General features: G+C 45.8%; 1 protein-coding gene across 1 annotated transcript in view; it reads left to right on the top strand.

Annotated features, from left to right (window-relative positions):
- Positions 1-23332, top strand: part of LOXL2 (lysyl oxidase like 2) — a 117245-nt gene that overhangs the window by 16476 nt on the left and 77437 nt on the right. The window contains exon 2 of the mRNA XM_068973883.1: positions 18048-18472. Within this exon, the coding sequence (XP_068829984.1) occupies positions 18118-18472 (355 nt within the window). The 5' untranslated portion in view covers positions 18048-18117. The remainder of the gene's footprint in view (positions 1-18047; positions 18473-23332) is intronic.

Here is a 23332-nt window from a genome sequence, read left to right as displayed (position 1 = left end):
TGCTGCAGTCCATGGAGTCGCAAAGAGTCAGACACAACTGAGAGACTGACCAACAGCAACTGCCCCTTCTTTATGGGCTACAATCTGTAGAGAGAAGATGTGTCTCTTAGGGCTTCCCTGGTAGTCCAGTGGTTAAGAATCTGCCTGCCAATGCAGGGGACATGGGTTCGACCCCTGGTCCAGGAAGATCCCATATACCTCAGGGCAACTAAGCCTGTATGCCAGAACTACTGAGCCAGTACTCTAGAGCCTGTGCTCTGCAACAAAAGAAGCCACTGCAAGGAAAAGCCCACTTGCTGCAACTAAAGAAAGCCAGCCATGAAGACCCAGCACAGCCCAAAATAAATAAATTAATTAAAAGATGTATCTCTTACAGACACTATATATTTGGCTTTCCTTTTCTGATTCCATCTGACAGTCTCCAGTGGTTCATTTTAAAGTGTTTGAAATTGTACCTTCATCCCCCCCAGGAAGCAGCCTGGTCAGAATGAGATTCCACCCAGGGCCAGAGACGGACTGTGGGGCACCCCAATCGGTCACAACAAATTATGCCAGACAAAGGCCTCTTTCTGAGTGGACAGAAATTCAGCTCTGGATGCCTACCTTCTGGCCATTTCACTGGGCCCTGAACATTCCCACCCTGTGGCCAGAAATAGACAGGACGGAGGTGGATTCTTTAGCCAGGAGCCAGATGGACCAGCCCTGGCCAAGCCTGGTGTCAGAGTCTGCATTCTTGTCTGAGGTGGTTCAAAAGGGCCCCCTTGTCCCCTCCCGCTTCCCTGATTCTCTGATCACTCACTGTCCACCCAAGACAGCCCTCCTCCAGAGAGGAATGTGTTCCGTGTGGGGCCAGGAGCAGCAAGCGACCACAGCTGGGGTAGCCTCTCCGGTGTGCTCTGGGCCATGAAAGAGGACCATTCATCACTTCTGCTACTACAGCAGGAATCTCCTGGTGGGTGTCAGGGGGAGGGTCTGATGGAGGAGACAGCCCTCATCCCACCTCTGACCCCAGATCTGAGTGCCGATGTCTGGCAGAGACATCAAGCAGAGAATTATGTCTGGGTGAAAAAAACCAGCTGAGCTCCTTGCTCTATTGTTCAGAGACACTAAGCAAGTGGCCTTTGCATCAAGGGCCACTGCTCCCGACTGGGGAGCCCCATGCTTGCTGATGCAGTGCTTCCCAATGGGGACAGTGGGCCCATTACTGAGGGGCCAGAACACAAGATGCAGAGCAAGTGCTGGGAGCAAGGAGCCATTTACCTACCATGGCTCAGAGAAGGTGAGGCCCATCACGCAAAGCCGGAGCCCAAGGGAGGCCAGTTGTAGAAGGTTCTGGCCCCAGATGGTCATGTTGGTAGGTAGAAGGAGTTAAGAAGATCAGTTTGTTAAGAACAGTCCTTTTTTTTTGCTAAATGCACTATCCACAAATAGTGTATAATGATGTTTTCTTGTTTGGCCACACTGTGCAGAGTGTGGGATCTTAGTTCTCTGACCAGGGATGGAACCCACACCCCATGCAGGGCAACCTCAGAGTCTTAACCACTGGACAGTCAGGGAAATCCCACGTGTAGAAGTTTTACAGTGTGTTTCCCTTCCTTATCTATGCATATCTTTGTTTAGTTGTTTAGTCACTAAATTTGCGACCCCATGGACTGTAGTCCACCAGGCTCCTCTGTCCATGGGACTCTCTAGTCAAGAATACTGGAGTGGGTTGTCATTTCCTACTCCAGGGAATCTTGCTAAACCAGGGATCAAACTCACATCTCCTTCATTGGCAGGTGGATTCTTTACTGCTGTACACCAGGGAAAGCCCACATGTCTTTGTTATAGACTAGGAAATAGTTGGTTATATTGGGTATCTTTTGACAGTTGGGTGTCAGTGGTAAGAGGCTGAGGTCTGTTGTATCATTTAAGACTGCATTGGGGAAGTCCAAAGTGACTCAACTTTTCAGAAAATACTATTGCTGCCGCAAGTTCTACACTATAGAATGCCTTTTCTCAGGTAGATGATGATGTCATTCAGACGGGATTACTTTTAGGGGAAAAGAAACAAATATTTGAGTAGTCCCAAGGAAATCTTGAGACTCAGAGGTTTTTTTTTTTTTTTGGAGTATGCCTTTGATGTTCCTTCCTAAGTGGAAAAATTCAGCTATCAAAAGAACAGCCTAAGAAAAGGACCCTGGAAATTCCAGTTTTACATCTCCTTTTCTTCTTGAAGCCCCTTTGGGTCCAAATTAAGTATAAGACTTTCAAATAGTCATCCATTATCAGTACAGTGCCATGCCTGGAATCATAGAAATCAGTGTTTCTAGACTTTCAGTTGCCAAAGGAGGGGGATATGGAGGAGTCATGAAGTGGGAGTTTGAGGTCAGCTGATACAAACTGTTACATATAGAATGGATAAACAAGAAAGTCCTACTGTACAGCACAGGGAACTATGTTCAATGTCTGGGATAAACCATAATGGAAAAGAATATTTGAAAGAATGTGTATATAACTGAGTCACTTTTCCATACAGCAGAAGTTAACACAACATTGTAAATTCACTAAGCTTCAATAAAATATAAAAATCAGCATTTCTAGAATGTACTGGAAAGTTCCAGGGGTGATACATGTTTTGGACTCCAACAGATGATGTGAATCAATTGAAGGAGCACTGTTCACAATGAACTGAGAAATCTCAGCAAGATCCAGGCTTAGAACATTTTTCTCTCCTTCTGACCACATCCTGAGCCCCAACTCCCAGCAAGACCATGAAGCATTGGTTGACTTCAGGCCTGTTTGACAGTCTTGTTTGTAGGCATTGAAGATGCCATTCCCATGGAATTTGGCACAATTTAGCACCTACACAGTTTACACAGAACATGTGAACAGACCTTTTGTTTTGGTACCTAAGCTTTTCTCTAATATTGTGTATTCTTTGGAAAAATGTCTGTCTCTAGTTTTCAAGTATTTTCTTGCAAGAGCTGAATCCAGGAGGAACTACCTAAGCTCATCCTTGAGGGTTCCTAAATATTAATAACACTTGGGGAAATCTGAAGCACAAAATTAAATACAACCACTTACATTATACAGTTTGGTGGTGGTGGTTTAGTCCTCAGGTCGTGTCCGACTTTTTGTGACCCCGTGAACTAGCTGGCTGGGCTCCTCTGTCCATGGGATTTCCCAGGCAAGGATACTGGAGTAGGTTGCCATTTCCTTCTCCAGGGGATCTTCCCAACCCAGGGATCAAACCCAGGTCTCCTACATTGCAAGTGGTCTCCCACATTGCAGGCAGGCTCTTGCATTGCAGGTTAATTCTTTACTGACCAGGGAAAAGCATTTAGCATCAACCAAAATGGTAGTTAGCACTTGAACAACTTGAGTCAGCTCTAGCAGGAAGGGATCTTCCCTCGTGGTCCAGTGGCTAAGAATCCACCTTGCAATGCAGGGGACCTGGGATCCAGGTTCAATCCCTGTTTGGGAAACTAAGATCCCACTTGCCTTGGAGCAACTAAACCCACACACTCTGGAGCCTGTGTGCCACAACTAGAGAGTCTGTGTGCCACAACAAAGATCCCTGATGATGCAACGAAGACCTGATGCAGCCAAATAAATGTAAAAAAAAAAAAAGGTTAAAAAAAAATCTATCAGGCAATACCTGTTTGAACCAAAATATTTTACCTCATTTTGGGGGACCACCTACCATGGGTCAGAAACTTAAGAAACATGATCTTTGTCTTTTGTGAGAGGCCTGAAATGACAATATTGCTTGTTTTTTTTTCCTTCAAAAAGCTGCTTTTAAGTACATATTGTTTCTGTGGCTTCCCAGGAGGCATAGTGGTGAAGAATCCACCTGCCAATACAGGTGATATAAGACATGCGGGTCCCATCCCTAGTTCAAGAAGGTCCCCTGCGGTAGGAAACGGCAATCCACTCCAGTATTCTTCCTGGAGAATCCCATGGACAGAAGAGCTTGCTGGGCTGCAGTCCGTGGGGTTGCATAGAGTCGGAACTGACTCAGTGACTGATCACACACATGCATATCATTTCCATTTTATAGATGAAATTTTGAGACTTAGAAAATCTGAGTGTGCCTGAGGTCTCAGAGCTAACGTGTGATAGAAGAGGGATTTGAACCCAGTTCTGTGTGGCTCTACACCACTGGGCTGTGCTGCTTAGCGGCGATACGGAGGTGCTGTTATGAGCACCCCATTCTCCACAGAGGATGAATATGCAGGCTGCCTGAAGGGGTGGCTGCATGCAGGGGGTGCTCTAGGCTCTTGGGGAAGGTGAGCTGATTCCGGCTGATGTTTATCAGGAATGTCTGGGATTTAAAGTCCTGGGTCTGTCAAGGAATTCTTTCCCCATCTCTCCCAGACACCCCCTGGGGGCTACAGGGCTTCTTGTCTGCAATGCTTAAAGTATCAACTGTGTGAACTTGTATCCTTAAATGGATTGAATTGAATGGAAGAATGTCCTCAACTACTTAGCCAACAACCCAGGGAGAGATAACTTACTACTTTCTGATAAGGCACAGTCACAGTCAATTTCTGGCTGGCTCTTATTCATGTTAGTCAAATACTGAGGTCCTTGGGCACCTTGCCTTTAAAAATTTTTTTAATTTATTTTTATTTTTGGTTGTCCTGTGTCTTCGTTGCTTTGCAAAGGCTGTGTCTAATTGCGGTGAGTGGGGGCTACACTTCCCTGTGGTATGCAGGCTTCTCATTGAGGTGGCTTTTCTTGTTGCGGAGCACAGGCTCAACAGTTATGGCTCGTGGGTTCTGGAGCGCTGGCTCAGTAGTTGTGGTGCTGGGACTTAGTTGCCCTGCGGCAAGTGAAATTTTCTAGGACCATGTCCCCTGTGTTGGCAGGTGGATTCTTATCAACTGTACCACCAGGGAATCCCAGGCATCTTGCCCTGACCCCCTGACAATGACACCTCTTCAGCCAAAGAATTAAGTGTGAAGAATTAAGTCCATCTGCTGCAGCAGTTCCTGGACTTTACTCAGATGAAGTTTTAACAGGAGACTCTGCAAGGTGGATCTTCCTCTTGTGAAATTTTCCTCTGCATACCTGGAGAGGGTTGGTGAAATCTGGGCCTTGTTTGGTACGTGTGAATCAGCTACAGAAATGTTCTGCTGACCCAGTTGGCTTGCGTTCAGGGTAGAAGCTATTCCTAGAGTTTCTATTATGGATGGTGATGCAACCTCACTGGCGTAGATTCTTGGGCTGTTGATGACCTTGGAGGTGTTCATAGGTGAAGCTGAGAATAGACTTTTCTATTGTCTAAAAGCTCTCTGAACTGTGGTATCAGATACATCTCGGTCACGCGAGTGTATGTTCCTCGATTCTTTGTCTCGTTACAACAAAGATTTGGAGTGACGGACATTAAAGCCCTTCGGCGTGTCACAGCTCTCCGGTCTTGGATAGACCGTGTTATATCTCTCAGGTCTCGAATGGACCATGTTATAGCTCTTAGACAAATCAGTGTTACAGCTCTATTTTATTTAGAAGACAGCAGGAAAATCCATCTTCGAGGTGTGAGGGCACGTCGATCTAAAGACACGAGAAGAGCGCCGCAGCGCGCGCGCGGGGGAGAGAGAGAGAGCTGGCTCTGGCTCCTCTGCTTATATGTTTATCTCTCCCTGGGCCTGTCCTGTGTAAACTGGGCCAGCCAGGAGTGTTGTCTGTTTTACCTGAGGTCCTCACTCCGGTCCTCGGACCCTCTTTTGTTTCATTTTCGCGGGCTTTTCCCTTCCTTTTCTGTAGCCACCGCCATTTTGGACTCCTTTTCCCTGTTCTACCTACCTAACATCTCCACGCAGCTTTTTTATTTCTTTAGTGAAATCAGAATTTCTGACTGAGGACTGATAGAACAGGTGTGAAGAGGGGAAGTGTGACTTCCATCAGTCCAAACGTCTGCAAATGTCCAAAAGGCCCAGACTTCCCCTCCAAAGGTCAAGCACATTTGCCTCTCAACACTGTCTCAGATACTGTCCTGCTAAAAGATGGAGCCTCTTGAATTGCTCCGAAAGCCTCCCTTCTGCCCCACTGTGGCCAGTGTCTATTTGGAAATGGCCTCAGGAGACAGTGGAGCGAGCTGGGGCTGCCTGGTACTCTTGCAGGAGGAGGAGACACCCAGACCCCGTAGCCTCTGAGCACAGCTGTGGGCGTTGTTGGAGGGGAGCAGAGAGGGCAGAAGTCACCAGATCAGGCTTCTCAGAGGAAGTGGGACTTGAGGAATCCCTGCTCCCTGAGGGTCGGCCTGTCGTTCTCCCCTCCGAGCAGCAGCAGCAGCGCTCACTGCCTCCTGCATTCATGGGCCCTTAGGGCCTCAGTGTCCAGCACAGGTTTACAGGCTCATCCTTTTGGGGCCAAACCGGTGTGTCTCAAAATGATTCATTTCCCTGAAAATCATCTGTGTTGGGTTGTGGTGAGATCATGCCTCACTCTGCCTCTTCTATCCAAGTTTGTAACCCATGACTCTCAACTAGACACAAGCCTTGACTATATGCTGGGATAAGATGTTAGGAGCCCAGGGGATCTTCACTTCCCATAAATTACCCCAGTGTCTGTCTACCCCCTTTCCCACACAAAATGCATTCAGAGGCACCCACGTCAGCAGATTTGCAGGGCATGGGGAAGGTCCACCTACTCATGAGTAACCCTATTGCCCTTATTTCCAACATTACACAATATGAAAAATTTAGCTATTAAAATTCATAGGGACTTCCCCAGCAGTCCAGTGGTTAAGACTTGCGCTTCCAATGTGGTGGGTGTGGGTTCAGTGCTTGGTCGGGGAACTAAAACCCACATGCCACATAGTGGGGCCAGAAATCAAACAAACAAAAACAAACAAAAAAAACAGAGGGAAAACCCATAAAATTCACATCTAGGAGTTTCTTATTAAAACATAAAAGTTCCCTATTCATAGAAAAATCACTAATTCATTCCTTAATGTGTTAAATGTCTTAATTCAATAAATTCATAAGGAATGGATTTATCAATTTGCTTTCCTATGCAGTTAGGTCAGAAGGAAAAGGCAGTTTTTATAAGGCATAATGATTTAAATAGAAATTTATATTTATTCATTCATTAATATTTGAGTGCCTACTGAGTACCAGGCTCAGGGGTTCAGAGATGGCAGGCAGGCAGGAAGAAACTGCATGTAAATGAAGCTATGCTCTGTGCTAGGGATTTCCACATGTTATCTCATTTAATCATCACACACACCTGAAAGGAAGGCTGTTTCCACAACCAAAAGAGAAAATCAAGGCTCCAAAAGTACCCCCAAATCTGTTGAGCCTGTAAGTGATAAAGTCAGAATTCAGACCCTTATGTTCTGATTCCAAGATGCCCAACATCCTCTTCCCTGGGAACCAGTGGTGCCAATAAATACCAGAAGGAAGGGTTGCCGAGAGGTCAGAGGACCCATACAATGGAAGATGAGAAAGTCAGGAACCCCCTCCATTCAATTCACTTTTTAAAAAAATATTTATTTATTCAGCTGCTATTGGGTTTTAGTGGCAGTTCAGGGGATCTTTGATGGGGTACCCAGCCTTCTGTCTAGTTGTGGGTCAGGGGCTCAGTAGTAGAGGTGGGTGGTCTTAGTTGCCTCCAGGGCATGTGGGATCTTAGTTCCCAGGCCAGGGATGGAACCACCCTCCTCCCCTGAACTGGAAGGTGGATTCTTAACCACTGGACCACAAAGGACGTCTTCACTTCACTTTCAATAGGCCTTTAACCTGTGATCAAGAATTAGAGCTTATTTTAAAAGCATCATGAGAATGGGTCTGCTTTGAGCTATCCTACACTGTTATTGCCCAATTGAGTTTTAATAAGTGTCCAACAGGTGCTGGAGAAGGCAATGGCAACCCACTCCAGTACTCTTGCCTGGAGAATCCCATGGATGGAGGAGCCTGGTGGGCTATAGTCCATGGGGTTGCGAAGAGTTGGGCACGACTGAGCAATCTCTCTTTCACTTTTCACTTTCATGCGTTGGAGAAGGAAATGGCAACCCACTCCAGTATCCCTGCCTGGAGAATCCCAGGGACGGAGGAGCCTGGTGTGCTGCCGTCTATGGGGTCGCACAGAGTCGGACATGACTGACGCGACTTAGCAGCAGCAACAGGTGCCAGGCACCATGGTAGGTCCCGGGGCCAGTGAGACCCCCACCTATCACCAACAGCACCGCCTCCGTGTGAGCGATTTGAGCAGAGAGGGGGACATCCGCCCCCAGGGCTCCTGGTACAGCCTGGGCAACCACAAACTGACCAGTCCTGATTCGCCAGCGGAGGCTGCGGAGCCCCCAGCACTGCTGCAGCAGGGCCGGAAGCTAAGGCCGCAGAGTCAGCCTGTGGTCTCCGCTCGGGACCCTGGTCACCTGAAACGCCCCCATGGGGTCACGTGTGCCGGTCACCCTGGACCACATGCTGTCACCTCCTGGACTCGAGGACTCCCTCCCCCAGGGGCCCCAGGCGCTAGGAGGGGAGGGGACCCGGGGTGCAGAGCGCAGAGGCTGGAGGATGAAGGGCTACTAGCCCTGGCCACTTGTCTGCTTTGAGACTCCAGTTCCCATCCCCGCACCTGGGGATGCCCGGTGGGTCCCGGTTCTAAACGGTCATCAGCCTGCCAACAACCTTGTCACTGGACTTACACTGCAGCCGGGACCACAAGCAGGGGGACCACCCTGAACAGATTCCCTTATAGGCCACCCTCACCCCCAGTAGCTGGGGACTCCCCCAAGAAGGGGCTAAACCCCAGTTCAAGTAAAGAACAGAAAATGGCACCTGGGAGCAGCAGGTAAGGCCTCTGGTCTGCAGAGGACGGCAGAATGGAGCCCACCACAGGGCAGAGGGAGGGCTGCGGCGGTAGCCTTGGGGCATTTTGCTCTCCATCCTCCCAAGCTCTTCTTTGGACTTTGGCAGTGTTTTCCTCCTGTGGGTTGGATGGATACCAACGTGAAAAATGAATTTTGTGAAGTAGTAAGGAAAAGACATACAACAGAAAAGGGAATTTTAAAAAGACATGTAGAGATAATTTCCAGGAAAAAAAAAGAAATGCAAGTGGACAATAAAACCTGAAGAAGAAAAGGTCAGGCTCACTAGTAAAGGAAATGCTGGTTAAAACAGAATACCTTTTTCCTCCCTGCTTATCAGATGGAGAAAGTTTTGAAAGCATGGTCATAGCTGGAATTTTGAGATTGTGGGGAAACCTACCTACTGCAAGCTGAGTGTACCCTAGCAGTCTTTCTGGAGGCAGTTAATATTGTTTTGCAGAAGAGTTCCCTTTTTACCAGCACTTTGACCTAGCAATTTTGCTTTTAGGGATTTATCCCAAGATTGTGGGAAGTTTTAGCTACAAGGATATTGATTTCAATGATATGAATAGCAGTAAAATATTTACTGGGAAGATTATTCACTCTTATGGCACATCCATAATACTGAATGTAAAAGGCATTGTAAATCTTGTAAAAGTCAGTGAGGCATAGTATTTGCAGTAGACTGGTAAATGTGAAAAGCAGTTTACAAAGCAGTATGTAGAAAATTCTTCGAAGTTTTAAGAGGAAATATATATTTGCAGATGGAGAAGGAAATGGCAACCCACTCCAGTATTCTTGCCTGGAAAATCCCATGGACAGAGGAGCCTGGGGTCTACAGTCCATGGGGTTGCAAAGAGTTGGACACAGCTCAGCAACTGAGCACATACAGCACATAGATGTACAGAAAAAAGGCTGGAAGGGGCGGACACAACCGTGTTGATAATAATTCTCTCCAGTGCAAATTCTTTTCCACTTTTTACTTGTTTGCCTTCTCCAGATTTTTATTACCAGCTTGTATAACTTTCGCAATAAGGAAGTGAACAAAAAAAAAAGAAAGAAAGAAAAAATTAAAGCTATTTTTAAAAGAAAAGAGAAGCATCTGGGTCTAATTTTTCACAATCCCCCAGAGCAGGGAGTAGGAGAAGGCCCCAAAAAAGAAGCAACAAATTCAGGAGCACTTTTCAAAGAAAGAATTAGGAGTTGAACCCTGGCCATTTCCACAGATTGGAGACTCCGTGAATATGGGTGGACAAGTTTATGGATAGGCAAATCCGAAGATTACAATTTCTTAAAAAAAATTGCAGACCACAAATTTTTTCCATTTCTTTTTGAGATATGAATAGACAAGCTGCAAGCCTCTGTAGCTCTTGTGTGGGAGGAAGCTCAGGGGATGGTACAGGTGTTGGACTTGGGGCCATGGAGCAGAGAGATGAAGGACACAGGTCACCCTTCTGGCCCTTGTTCAGAGCCTGCCTTGTCACTTAACCAACAGTGAAAACGAGGCAACTTGCCAAAACTCTCTGAGCCTTGATAATAATGGTGTTCACTCCATTAAGTGAATTAATACAGCAGAATGTTGAGAGGCATGCATTTAAACATTTAATTGTGTGTACAACCTCAGATAGGCAGATGATACCACTCTAATGGCAGAAAGCTAACAGAAACTAAAGAACCTCTTGATGAGAGTGAAAGAAGAGAGTGAAAAAGCTGGCTTAAAACTCAACATTTTTATTCAGTATGGAGTATCTTAGTTCCCTGACCAGGGATCGAACCAGTGCACCCTGCGATGGAAGTGGGGTCCAGGGAATTCCCAGTGACACATACATTTTAAACCCCATGAGACATTATTATTTTACACAGTTGATCTTCATTCAGATTTACCTACACAGCCTCCCCTTCCATTTCCTTTATTCTGCATCTAGGATGGTTGGGCCTGTGCTCTAAGGAACTCCCTTTAGTATTTCCATCTCGTGGATTCTCTGAAGACACAGTCTCGCCACTTCTGTGAAAACCTTTATCCTCTCCAAGCAGTACAGGATTCTAGGTTGACTTATTTTTTTCAACCCTCTGAAAATGTCATGTGATTATCTTCTTTGTTTTCCTGTTTATTGGTGAGAGTCCAGCTGTTAACCTTATTGTTGCTCCTTTGAAGATAACCCTTTTATACTCCAGCTGCTTGTTAGCGTTTCTCTTTGTCTTAGATTTTCCATGGTCTGATTTTGATGTGCCCCAGGATGGTTTTCTTTGTAAACTATACTTCCTGGGCTTGATAGCTTTCATCAGCTTCATATAATTCTTGACAATTATCTTCTCAAATATTTCTCCCAGACGCCCTTTGTCTCCTCTTTTGAAATTCCAATTATACAGATGTTAGATCTTTCTAACATGGAAAACATACTGCTACTGCTAAGTCGCTTCAGTCGTGTCCGACTCTGTGCGACCCCATAGATGGCAGCCTACCAGGCTCCCCCATCCCTGGGATTCTCCAGGCAAGAACACTGGAGTGGGTTGCCATTTCCTTCTCCAGTGCATAACCCTGTCCTAATTTCTAGAGTTTAGCTCTTTAAGAAGCCCTATCTGAAAGTCTGAGGCTGTTTAACAGGACTGTTCCTCCTTGGCAGGCTCTGAACCCCAGTGTCTGTGCCCTTAGTCCTGGGAGGATGCCTGAAGTTTTACTTAACTTCCCAGCCTGTTGGCCACTGCCTTGTAATTGGCAAGTGGCTTAAGGGGAAAAGCAGACACAAGTGTCAGGTTCACCTCGCTGTGCTTTTCATCTCTTGGATTCTTGGCTTCTTGAGTCCTTGCTGCCTCGATAGCTCTCTAGTGACTTCAAATACATGCCTTTTGCATTTTATCTACCTTTTCCAGTTGTCCTTGGCAGGAAACGTTATCTGTTACAAGCTAGTCTGCTGCAGCCAGAAACACAGGGTACTGTGTGGAAATGACAGAGATGTCTTCTGCCCCTGGGACTTGAGCAGGCGGTAGAGTCTGACATGACAATGTGGTAAAGCACAAGCAGGATCCTATTTTAAAGGGAATCCGAGAAGACACTGATTCTGATTAGGAACATCTGGGAAGGATGTTGAAGAACAGGAAGGATTGTGACATACACTTTTTAGAGGGAAGGATGGATGGAGCACATTGATTGAGGTGGAAAAACTTAAGCCAGTCTAGGCTGGTATGATCAGATGGGTGACACGTGAAGGGCTGGAGTGAGGGCAAGGAGAGAAGCATCATTGGAATACTGAAGTCAGGAATGTTGGTATGATCATGGCATCCGGTCCCATCACTTAATGGCAAATAGATGGGGAACCAGTGGAAACAGTGGCTAACTTCATTTTTTTGGCTCCAAAATCACTGCAGATGGTGACTGCAGCCATGGAATTAAAAGACGCTTACTCCTTGGAAGGAAAGTTATGACCAACCTAGACAGCATATTAAAAAGCAGAGATATTACTTTGCCAACAAAGGTCCATCTAGTCAAGGCTATGGTTTTTCCAGTAGTCATGTATGGATGTGAGAGTTTGACTATAAAGAAAGCTGAGTGCAGAAGAATCGATGCTTTTGAACTGTGATGTTGGAGAAGACTTTTGAGAGTTCCTTGGGACTGCAAGGAGATCCAACCAGTCCATCCTAAAGGAGATCAGTCCTGGGTGTTCATTGGAAGGACTGATGTTGAAGCTGAAACTCCAATACTTTGGCCACCTGATGCAAAGAGCTGGCTCATTTGCAAAGACCCTGATGCTGGGAAAGATTGAGGGCAGGAGGAGAAGGGGACGACAGAGAATGAGATGGTTGGATGGCATCACCGACTCAATGGACATGAGTTTGTCCCAGAGTTGGTGATGGACAAGGAGGCCTAGCGTGCTGCAGTTCATGGGGTCGCAAAGAGTTGGACACGACTGAGTGACTGAACTGACTGACTGAAAGACATCTGTGTCCCAGGTGGAATTGGACAGCTTTTATATGTGATCGTGGATTGTTGATGTTTTGGTACTTGGGGTTGATTACTTCTGGTTTTGCCTGCATGAACTGAGCAACTTTGGTGAAGTCTAATAAGAAAAGTCCTCTCTCTCTGGTTCCTGATTTTCTCCCTTGTAGAATAAGAATCCCCATCATTTCACCCAATGCCTCAAGGTTCTAGTGAGGCATAGATGAACTCGTGGATTGCAGCATGCTGGGAATGAAGTGTGGATGGGGAGATGAGGCATCCTGTCAGAGCCTCATACCAGCCTGTCAGCCTGTGGTTGCAAGTGGCCATTACAGGAACCCCACAACTTTCTAGCCTTGTCTGTGAGTCACAGGATGAGGACACTGGACCTCCAGTGAACCAGAGGGCCTCCCAAGTCCTTGGTCCTGACTGTCTGACATCTCCACCCTAGCAGGCACAATAGGACCAGGCCATCCCAACAAACATGGAACTACCTCTCTCCAAGTTATATCATCCCCCCTGGGCTGCTCTTGGGAAGTTATCTGGTCTTCCCTTGATGGTGATGTGCCATGAACTGAGAAATATGATTGGCCCTAACCTGGTTAATGGCTTTCCAAGTGGTGCAGTAGTAAAGAATCTCCTGCAATGCAGGAGACAAGAAATGCGGATTCGATCCCTGGGCCAAGACAGTTTCTTGGAGGATGAAATGGCAACCTGTTCCAGTATTCTTTTTTTTTTTTTTTTTTAAATTTTAAAATCTTTAATTCTTACATGTGTTCCCAAACATGAACCCCCCTCCCACCTCCCTCCCCATAACGTCTCTGTGGGTCAACCCCATGCACCAGCCCCAAGCATGCTGTATCCTGCGTCAGACATAGACTGGCGATTCAATTCTTACATGATAGTATACATGATAGACTGCCATTCCCCCAAATCATCCCACCCTCTCCCTCTCCCTCTGAGTCCAAAAGTCCGTTATACACTGCTGTGTCTTTTTTCCTGTCTTGCATACAGGGTCGTCATTGCTATCTTTCTAAATTCCATATATATGTGTTAGTATACTGTATTGGTGTTTTTCTTTCTGGCTTACTTCACTCTGTATAATCAGCTCCAGTTTCATCCATCTCATCAGAACTGATTCAAATGAATTCTTTTTAACGGCTGTGTAATACTCCATTGTGTACGTGTACCACAGCTTTCTTATCCATTCATCTGCTGATGGACATCTAGGTTGTTTCCATGTCCTGGCTATTATAAACAGTGCTGCGATGAACATTGGGGTACATGTGTCTCTTTCAATTCTGGTTTCCTCGGTGTGTATGCCCAGCAGTGGGATTGCTGGGTCATAAGGTAGTTCTATTTGCAATTTTTTAAGGAATCTCCACACTGTTCTCCATAGTGGCTGTACTAGTTTGCATTCCCACCAATGGTGTAGGAGGGTTCCCTTTTCTCCACACCCTCTCCAGCATTTATTGCTTGCAGATTTTTGGATCGCAGCCATTCTGACTGGTGTGAAGTGGTACCTCATTGTGGTTTTGATTTGCATTTCTCTGATAATGAGTGATGTTGAGCATCTTTTCATGTGTTTGTTAGCCATCCATATGTCATCTTTGGAGAAATGTCTCTTTAGTTCTTTGGCCCATTTTTTGATTGGGTCGTTTATTTTTCTGGAATTGAGCTGCATAAGTTGCTTGTATATTTTTGAGATTAGTTGTTTGTCAGTTGCTTCATTTGCTATTATTTTCTCCCATTCAGAAGGCTGTCTTTTCACCTTGCTTATAGTTTCCTTTGTTGTGCAGAAGCTTTTAATTTTAATTAGATCTCATTTGTTTATTTTTGCTTTTATTTCCAGAATTCTGGGAGGTGGATCATAGAGGATCCTGCTGTGATTTATGTCAGAGAGTGTTTTGCCTATATTCTCCTCTAGGAGTTTTATAGTTTCTGGTCTTACATTTAGATCTTTAATCCATTTTGAGTTTATTTTTGTGTGCGGTGTTAGAAAGTGATCTAGTTTCATTCTTTTACAAGTGGTTGACCAGTTTTCCCAGCACCACTTGTTAAAGAGATTGTCTTTACTCCATTGTATATTCTTGCCTCCTTTGTCAAAGATAAGGTGTCCATATGTGTGTGGATTTATCTCTGGGCTTTCTATTTTGTTCCATTGATCTATATGTCTGTCTTTGTGCCAGTACCATGCTGTTTTGATGACTGTGGCTTTGTAGTAGAGCCTGAAGTCAGGCAAGTTGATTCCTCCAGTTCCATTCTTCTTTCTCAAGATTGCTTTGGCAATTCGAGGTTTTTTGTATTTCCATACAAATCTTGAAATTATTTGTTCTAGTTCTGTGAAAAATATGGCTGGTAGCTTGATAGGGATTGCATTGAATTTGTAAATTGCTTTGGGTAGTATACTCATTTTCACTATATTGATTCTTCCGATCCATGAACATGGTATATTTCTCCATCTATTAGTGTCCTCTTTGATTTCTTTCATCAGTGTTTTATAGTTTTCTATATATAGGTCTTTAGTTTCTTTAGGTAGATATATTCCTAAGTATTTTATTCTTTTCATTGCAATGGTGAATGGAATTGTTTCCTTAATTTCTTTTTCTACTTTCTCATTATTAGTGTATAGGAATGCAAGTGTTCCAGTATTCTTGTCTGGAAAATTCCATGATGGAGGAACCTGGCAGGCTACAGTCCATGGGGTCACAGAGTCGGACACAACTGAGCATACACACAACCTGTTCAACTGATAATGTATGATGCTCCCCTGTAGCTTTTACCTGCTGGCCCTGGTTTCCTTTGGAAACCCTATCTTCCAACTCTACTTCCTCTTCCATGAAAGAAAGTACCTGTGGCCCTTTAAAACTGTCTTCCTATCTCTCTGAATTAAGAAAGGATCAAGGTATATGAGCTAAGGCTTTATTTTCTGCTCTAGGACCTCATTTTGGAATTGGAAGTAGGCTCCACCTGGGTATGGTGACCACAATCTTAAAAATACAAAAATTAAAAATGTTCATTCAGCACATGCTCCTCCAAGGCTTATTATGTGCCATTCAGTCAATCCTCATAACAATTCTAGAAGCTAGATACAATTATTATTCCCATTTTATAGATAAGGAACATTGATAAGCACAGAGAGGGTAAGTGTTTTGCCCAATGTCACACAGCTAGTTGGGATCAGAAAGATGATCAGCCAAACTGCTTGGCTCCAGAATCCGTGCTCCCCTCAACTCTGCTGTCCTATCCTCCCTTGCTGCCTGATGACGGGCCACTCAACCTTTCTTTCTCCTGTTCACCACAAAGGCCTTTTTGTCTGCCCTCTGTGTACAGAGCAGGCTGCACTCAGTCCCCAGCAACCCTCAGGGATGGAAACTTAAAAACAGACGGAATTGTTGCCTAGGCCTCCTTGGCTTCCCCAAGGGCAGGAGAAGTGCCTCAGGACTGCTATCTGGGGCTATACTTCAGTTAGAACTGAAATTCAGTTAGAACTTCAGTTACACTGTGTTAGAACTGTTTAAGGAGTTTTGCCTCCTATCTCCTCATTCAGTGACCTCAACCACCTTGAGATCCAGAATATAAAACATGATGAGATCTGGGGGTTGTGTGGGCAGCATATTGGGGTGTCTGGACACCTGGAGCCATAGGAGGGTTCAGATACGTGCAGAGGGTACAGCATCCCGTGAACAAGTAGAGGCGGAGACGCGATGTCTTGTAGTGTTATCTCAGCACGCGGAAGAGGCCGTTTCTATTCAGGGCAGCTAACATCCAGAGGGAGAAGGCTGCCTTACCTGGGAGTCCCCCCGAGCCCTCTTCACAGACACTCTCACGTCTTCATTTTTCCAGCCACTCAGTCCCTGGGAGCAAATCACCTTTTCATTCCATAGACATGTCCTTGAACCTATCATGCTTACTCTGGAGGAGCCAAAGAAGGAGGAGATACAAGTCCTGCCCTTAAGCAGTTTGTAGGCTCTTTGGGCATATGAAGGTGTCTGGGGATAGGGGTGAGGAGAAGGTCTAGATAACAAGCCCTGTTGGAAGGAAGATCCTGGGGGGCTGCTTCAGTAGGAGTGCTGCCCCCAAGAAGGCGAGCTCTGAGCTGGGCCCCAGAGAGCGAGATGCACAGAGGTCAGAAGGGGGAAGAGGGCTGAAGACCCTATGCCTCCCTTCAGCCTGCTTCCCTCCCTCTTCACCCTCCCTGTGCCCAGGAGGCAGATCTGCAGAGACTCCGCCAAGAGACAAGCTTGTCTTCAGCAGCTTGGGTTTGCCCACTGGGGAGCATCAGAAGGAGGTTAGAAGCCCGAGGACAGTGAAGTCAAGAACTTGTTCCCCTTGCCCCTGTTGCTGTGATTTGGCTCTGAGACCCTTCACTGAAGCCTCAGCTCCAACAGCCACCTTCTGGGTTTAGCTATTCTCTCCAGCGCCCCCAAGACTGCAGTGATAACAGCCACCCCTTCTGGCTAGCTTGGTTATTACATGGTCCTTTGTTTGAACTCTGTCCACATCTCTGTCTAGGGTCTTTTTTTCTCTTTTGTCAATTTTTATTGGAGTATAATTGATTTACAATGTTGTGTTAGTTTCAGGGGTACAGCGAAGTGAATCAGTTATACATAAGTATACGTCCACTTTTCTTAGATTCTATTCCCATATAGATCATTACAGAGTATTGAATAGAGTTCCCTGTGCTATACAATAAGTCCTTATTAGTTATCTGTTATATATATAATATCTATACATATATATGTATGTGTATAATATGTCAATCCCAATCTCCCAATTTATTCCTGCTCTTCCTTCCCCCTTGGTAACCATTCATTTGTTTTCTACATCTGTGACTGTATTTCTGTTTTGTAAGTAGGTTTATTTGTACCACTTTTTGAAGATTCTACATATAAGCGATATCATATAATATTTGTCTTTCTCTGTCAGATTTACTTCACTCAGTATGATCATCTCTAGCTCCATCCATGTTGCCACAAATGGCATTATTTCATTCTTTTTTATGGCTGAGTAATATTCCATTGTGATATCACCTCTTTTTTATCAATTCCTGTAAATATTCTTTTTAAAAACTCACCTCAAATGAAGTCTGAGTGTGCTCTGTTTCCTGCCAGAAGCTGTGCTGATAAAAAGCATTTCAGAGATCTTGGAGGGTGGAGGGCAAAGAGGTAGGACTTCCTAGACCTGCCTGGCTGAAGCGCAATGGGAGGAGAGAAGCTGGAATCTATATGAGCTTTCAATCCTAAGCGAAGGAGAATGAAATCACTGGCCATTTCCTAGACGTCTGTAACCCGAACCTCTCCCCTCTTCCAGGAAACTCCTGCCCGTCGGTCCTGAGTGCCAAGTGCCAGCCTGCATTTGGTCCCCCAGCCCCAGGACAGGGATGGAGCGGCGCGGCAGCTCCTGCCTCTGCCGCTGTCTGACCCTGCTCACCCTCCTGCCCGCACTAAGCCTGGCGCAGTACGAGAGCTGGCCCCACTACCCCGAGTACTTCCAGGAGCCTGCCCCCGAGTACCACCGGCCTCAGGTGCCCTCCGATGTGGTCAAGATCCAGCTGCGCCTGGCGGGCCAGAAGCGGAAGCACAGCGAGGGCCGGGTGGAGGTGTACTACGACGGCCAGTGGGGCACCGTGTGTGATGACGACTTCACCATCCACGCCGCACACGTCGTCTGCCGGGAGCTGGGCTACGTGGAGGCCAAGTCCTGGACCGCCAGTTCCTCCTACGGCAAAGGGGAAGGTAAACCGCTCTGCACCGGGGAACTGAGTTCTGGGGTCCACGGGAGAGAGCGGCAACAGGCTTCCAGGGGGGTCGCCTCGTAAACGAAGCTGCGGTTACCGTCAAGTAGGAATCCCTGATAATACTCCATCTGGGCAGCCTGCGTGTCTATGCTGGAAGGCGGGAATGCAGGGGCGTGGGGGAGGGGGACAGTGACCCTTCCCCAAGTCCTGCTTTGCCCACGACTTTCCTGGTTTGGGGCTTCCCTGGTGGCTCAGATGGTAAAGAATCTGCCTGAGAGGCAGGAGACCCAGATTCCATTCCTGGATCAGGAAGGTCCCCTGGAGAAGGAAATGGCCGCCCACTCCAGTATTTTCACCTGGGAAATTCCACGGACAGAGGAGCCTGGTGGACCATAGTCCATGGGGTGGCAAACAGAGGGACACGACTGAGTGACTTTCACTTTTACTTTCCTGGTTTAAGGGCACAAAAGTTTGGGAGCCTGGTCCTGAGCCAACTAGGCTGGGAAGTGACCCTAGGTAGTGACCAAGGTCCGTCTGTGGTCATCTCTCAAGCCTTGTGCACTGCCTGGGGTTGCATCAGCCAGGGGCACACGATGCCTTTCTCCTAACCATCCCCTCAAAAGAGCCTGTTGCTCTTTGCTTCCCATAGGCTAGCATCCCTGACTCTACCACCCTCCTGAAGGGGTAGAGTATTAGCATGAAGGGCTTTTAGTATTAGCATGCTGGGCTTGGCCAGGATGAGAACAGAGTTGCTCTCTGTTTTCCATTTTGTGGGGTTTTTTTTCTTAATATTTATTTATTTATTTGCCTGTGCCAGGTCTTGGTTGCGGCATGTAGGATCTTTAGTTGGCAGCATTCAAACTCTTAGTTGTAGCTTGTGGGGTTTAGTTCCCTGACCAGCAGTTGAACTCAGTCCCCCTGCACTGAGAGCCAGAAGGCTTACTTAGCCACTGGACCACCAGGGAAGTGTCAGGTTTTTCACTTTGATTGGCTTCTTTCCACTCATGATAAGGTCAGTAAATACACTGAAAAAAAATGGGGGGAGATAATTTTGAGGGAGGGCAGGTGGTGGAGCCCAGAACCTGGGGCTCCATCCTGTATTGACTGAACTAACTGTAGGCTTTACAGGAAGATGCTTATCCTCCTTGGATAACTAGGAAGTTGGGCTAAGAACTCTTGAAACTGTCATAGTCTGTGGTCCTAAGTGGGAAAGTAGATAAGGACCAAAGGCATTATTTAAAAATAAAATCTCGGGATTTCCCTGGTGGTCCAGTGGTTAAGAATCCGCCATGCAATGCAAGGGAAGCAGGTTTGATCCCTGGTTGGGGAACTAAGATCCTACATTCCACTGAGCAACAAAGCTGATGCCCTATACCTACTGAGCCCACACATCGCAATGAAAGATCTCACACAATGCAATGAAGATTCTGAGTGCCTCAACTAAGACCCAATGCAACCAACTAAATAAATAAATATTAAAGATAAAATCAAATCTCCAGGGACTTCCCTGGTGATGTAGTGGTTAGGACTCCATGCTCCCAATGCGGAGGCATGGGTTCCATGTCTGGTCAAGGAACTAATATCCTGCATGCTACATGGTGCAGCCAAAAAATAAATAAAATCTCCAGGTAGAGGACCCCTCCTAGCTGGAGGTTAGTAAAGCAAAGCACCTTGTCCACTTGGCTGAGCGGCTTCCCAGGTGTTAGCATGGCTGCTGGACTCAAGTAGAGGTCCCCAAACTCTTGTTGGGTAAATTGGTGAAAAGTGAAAGTCGATCAGTCATATACGACTCTTTGCGACCCTGTGGACCGTGGCCCACCAGGCTCCGCTGTCCATGGAATTCTCCAGGCAAGAATACTGGAATAGGTTGCCATTTCCTACTCCAGGGGATCTTCCAGACCCAGGGATCAAACCTGGGTCTCCTGCTTTGCAGGAAGATTCTTTATCTTCTGAGCCACCAGCCACACTGATGGCATTAGACTCTTCCAGGGAGCTAACCCCCCATATTCTGGGTTAAAGTCTAGATGGAGTCTTGGACTCTGTGACTTTTGAATGTGCTTGAATGTGTAGCCAAGTTTGGGAGTCCCTGAAATTGATCACTGTTCTAGTCCCTCCTAACCCTGGCTTTCAGTTATTCTAGAAATTCTAGGAGAGAGGAAATCTCATCTCATACATGTTTCACTTCTGTGTCATTAAATATGACCTTTTGGGATAACTGGATCAAGAGACTGCAGTTAGTGTAAACCGTTCTCTAAAGCTGATTCTGCATTCCTTACTGTGTTTCAAGAAAAAGCAGCAAAGATGTATTTGCACCTTTTTGGCGTTGCTGTTTAGTTGCTAAGTCATGTCTGACTCTTTTTCGACCCCATGGACTGTCATGCTAGGCTTTTAAAACTCATTTCCTGTATTCTTTACAAAAACTCTGGATAACTTCTCCATCCTTTCACATCTCTCTTTTTTTTCTGCTTGCTGAGTGATCTAGAGATAACATCAGATTTATGTTTTCTATTCCAGGCTCTCTAAGCCTGATTATTTTATAACACATATTTTTCAATGACTTTGGGGTTCTTCTAGTGGCATCTTTATTTTCTTTCTACCTAAACTTAAAATTCACCTGTCATCAGGTAAGATGGGCATAATTTTTTCCCCCATCCCCCACTCACCTGCTCAGGAGCAGGTATGGGGTAGCTAGAGAAGTGAGTTAGCATGGCTCAGACTTTGCCATCCAAGGATGATGAATGGAGAAGTTCACAGGAGTAGAAGGACTTTTCAAGGGAATGATTAAAATCAAGGTCCATGGAGTCCAAGTTGAGTAGTAACAAGGTACTCCAGGAAGCCATTGAAAGACTGGGGAAAGCTGGTAGGATCAACAGATTGTGAGCTGAGATTGCAGTAGTAGAAGGAATGTGCTAGAAAGGTGGGCTCATGGACGCAGATACACACTAGAAGTCTTGAAATGGAGATTGGGGAAGGGGTGAGATAGTTTGTAATTCAAGGTCTAAGCTATGACCATGGGATACTAGCTGATGTAGGATGAGGAGAGTCATTGGAGAGAGAAGGTGTCAAACTAAGAGTACTGAAGGGTCCTCTCTGGGGATATTGAGACCATCAAGACTTAGGAAAGAATAGGTATCAAAGAGAGGAAGGGAGAAAGAGATGCTAAATAATTTTTTAACTGTCCTGTCTCTAGGACTTTAAGCATTATCCTGTCTATGTAAAGTGGTAGTTGGTTTATCCCAAGAGACCCTTTAGATATAAAATATTTTTGAATCTCATCAGCATCAGTTTAGGATTTTTAACATTGGGTGCATGGTGAACATTCAGTCAATATTAATTAATCATGATTCAGTTTGATTTGGAAGTCAGCTTTGCTCACCATTATACCACCAGTGCTGATTCAGTTTGATTTTGAAAAATATTAAAAACAGTTGGCAAGGGACTTCCGTGGCAGTCCAGTGGTTGGGGCTTTGTGCTTCCAGTGCAGGGGGTACAGATTTGATCTCTAGTTGGGGAACTAAGATCCCACATGCTGTGCAATGTGGCCAAAACAAAACAGAAAATAGTTGGCAAGGAGTACTTGACATAGTGACCCGTGCCCTGGGATGCGCTCTGATGGCGTTTAGACAGCTCTTTGGATGAATCAGAAACACTGTAGGTGAACTTCTCAAGTTCAGGCTGTAGTAATGAAGCCAGGGAGAGTACCAGAGATATTCCAGGTTTCCAGCCCAGCCTGTCAATAGATCTTTTCTTCCAAAGCATCTCTGAGCTTGGAGACCTCATAGGCCTTTAGAGAGTTCTGGAGGGGACAGCTGCCCCATTTCTCACTCTCTGGATGGAATCACAGCCTCCTGAACCTCAGATGTTTGCTCTCCTTTGCGTGTCTTCAGATCTGAGGTTTAATGTAATCCCCCCTCACTGCATCATTCTTCAGATCAGAGTGATGAAGCCAGCAGATGACTGCAATGCGGCCCTGAAGCGCCTAGCTTGAAGCATCTCCATTGCCCCGACAGCCAGGGGAATGCTGGACTTCAAATAGAATTATATTTATGATCTTTTCTCTCCAAATGATCTGTTAACTTGTTGATACATCTCTTCTCCTTTCATCAGGAGAAGCATCTTCTTAGGGTAAATGAGTGGAAGGAGTAAATTGAAATTTTGCTTCTGATTATCTGGCATTTTAAAAAATTAATTAATTAATTAGACCACATTGGGTCTTAGTTGCAACACACAGAATCTTCGTTGCATCATGAGGGGTCTTTTGTTGCGGCACACAGACTCTCTAGTTTTGGTATGTGGGCTCATTAGTTGTGAGCCATGGGCTCAGTTGCCCTGTAGTGTGTGAGATCTTAGTTCTCCTATCAGGGATCGAACCCACATCCCCTGCATTGCAGGCAGATTCTTAACCCCTGGAGCACCAGGGAAGTCCACGACTGGCATTTTACGTCCACAGTTTGGGCCCCATCTGTGTCCGTATGGCACTTTCCTAGCAGCTCTCAGATGGCATGTACTGAACTGTTCCCAAACCACCGGGCATTCCAGCAGCAGAACTGGAGTTGGTTGCTTTGGAATCAGAACAATTTAGTTGTTAGGCATTGAGCACACACCAGGGAAAAAAAATGTCATGAAATTAGGCCAAATTAGTTTACCTGGCATGGTGATGTCATCTTGGGCCACGTAGAAATGAACATTCCCACTGTCTAAGAAGGTAACTGGTGGGATTGTGTAGAAGGTAGACTTACTGGGGATGAGTCGAAGCTTCTTAAGAAGGCAGCTCTTTGGGGTAATAGTTAGCATTAATGCTCCAGGGTGCTAATTTCAAATGAAAGTGAAAGTCACTCAGTTGCGTCAACTCTTTGCA

Source organism: Capricornis sumatraensis, chromosome 6 (genome assembly GCF_032405125.1).
Source record: "Capricornis sumatraensis isolate serow.1 chromosome 6, serow.2, whole genome shotgun sequence".
NCBI lineage: Eukaryota > Metazoa > Chordata > Mammalia > Artiodactyla > Bovidae > Capricornis > Capricornis sumatraensis.
Note: the sequence above shows the minus strand (reverse complement) of the source record. Positions and strands in the feature narration are given on the sequence as shown.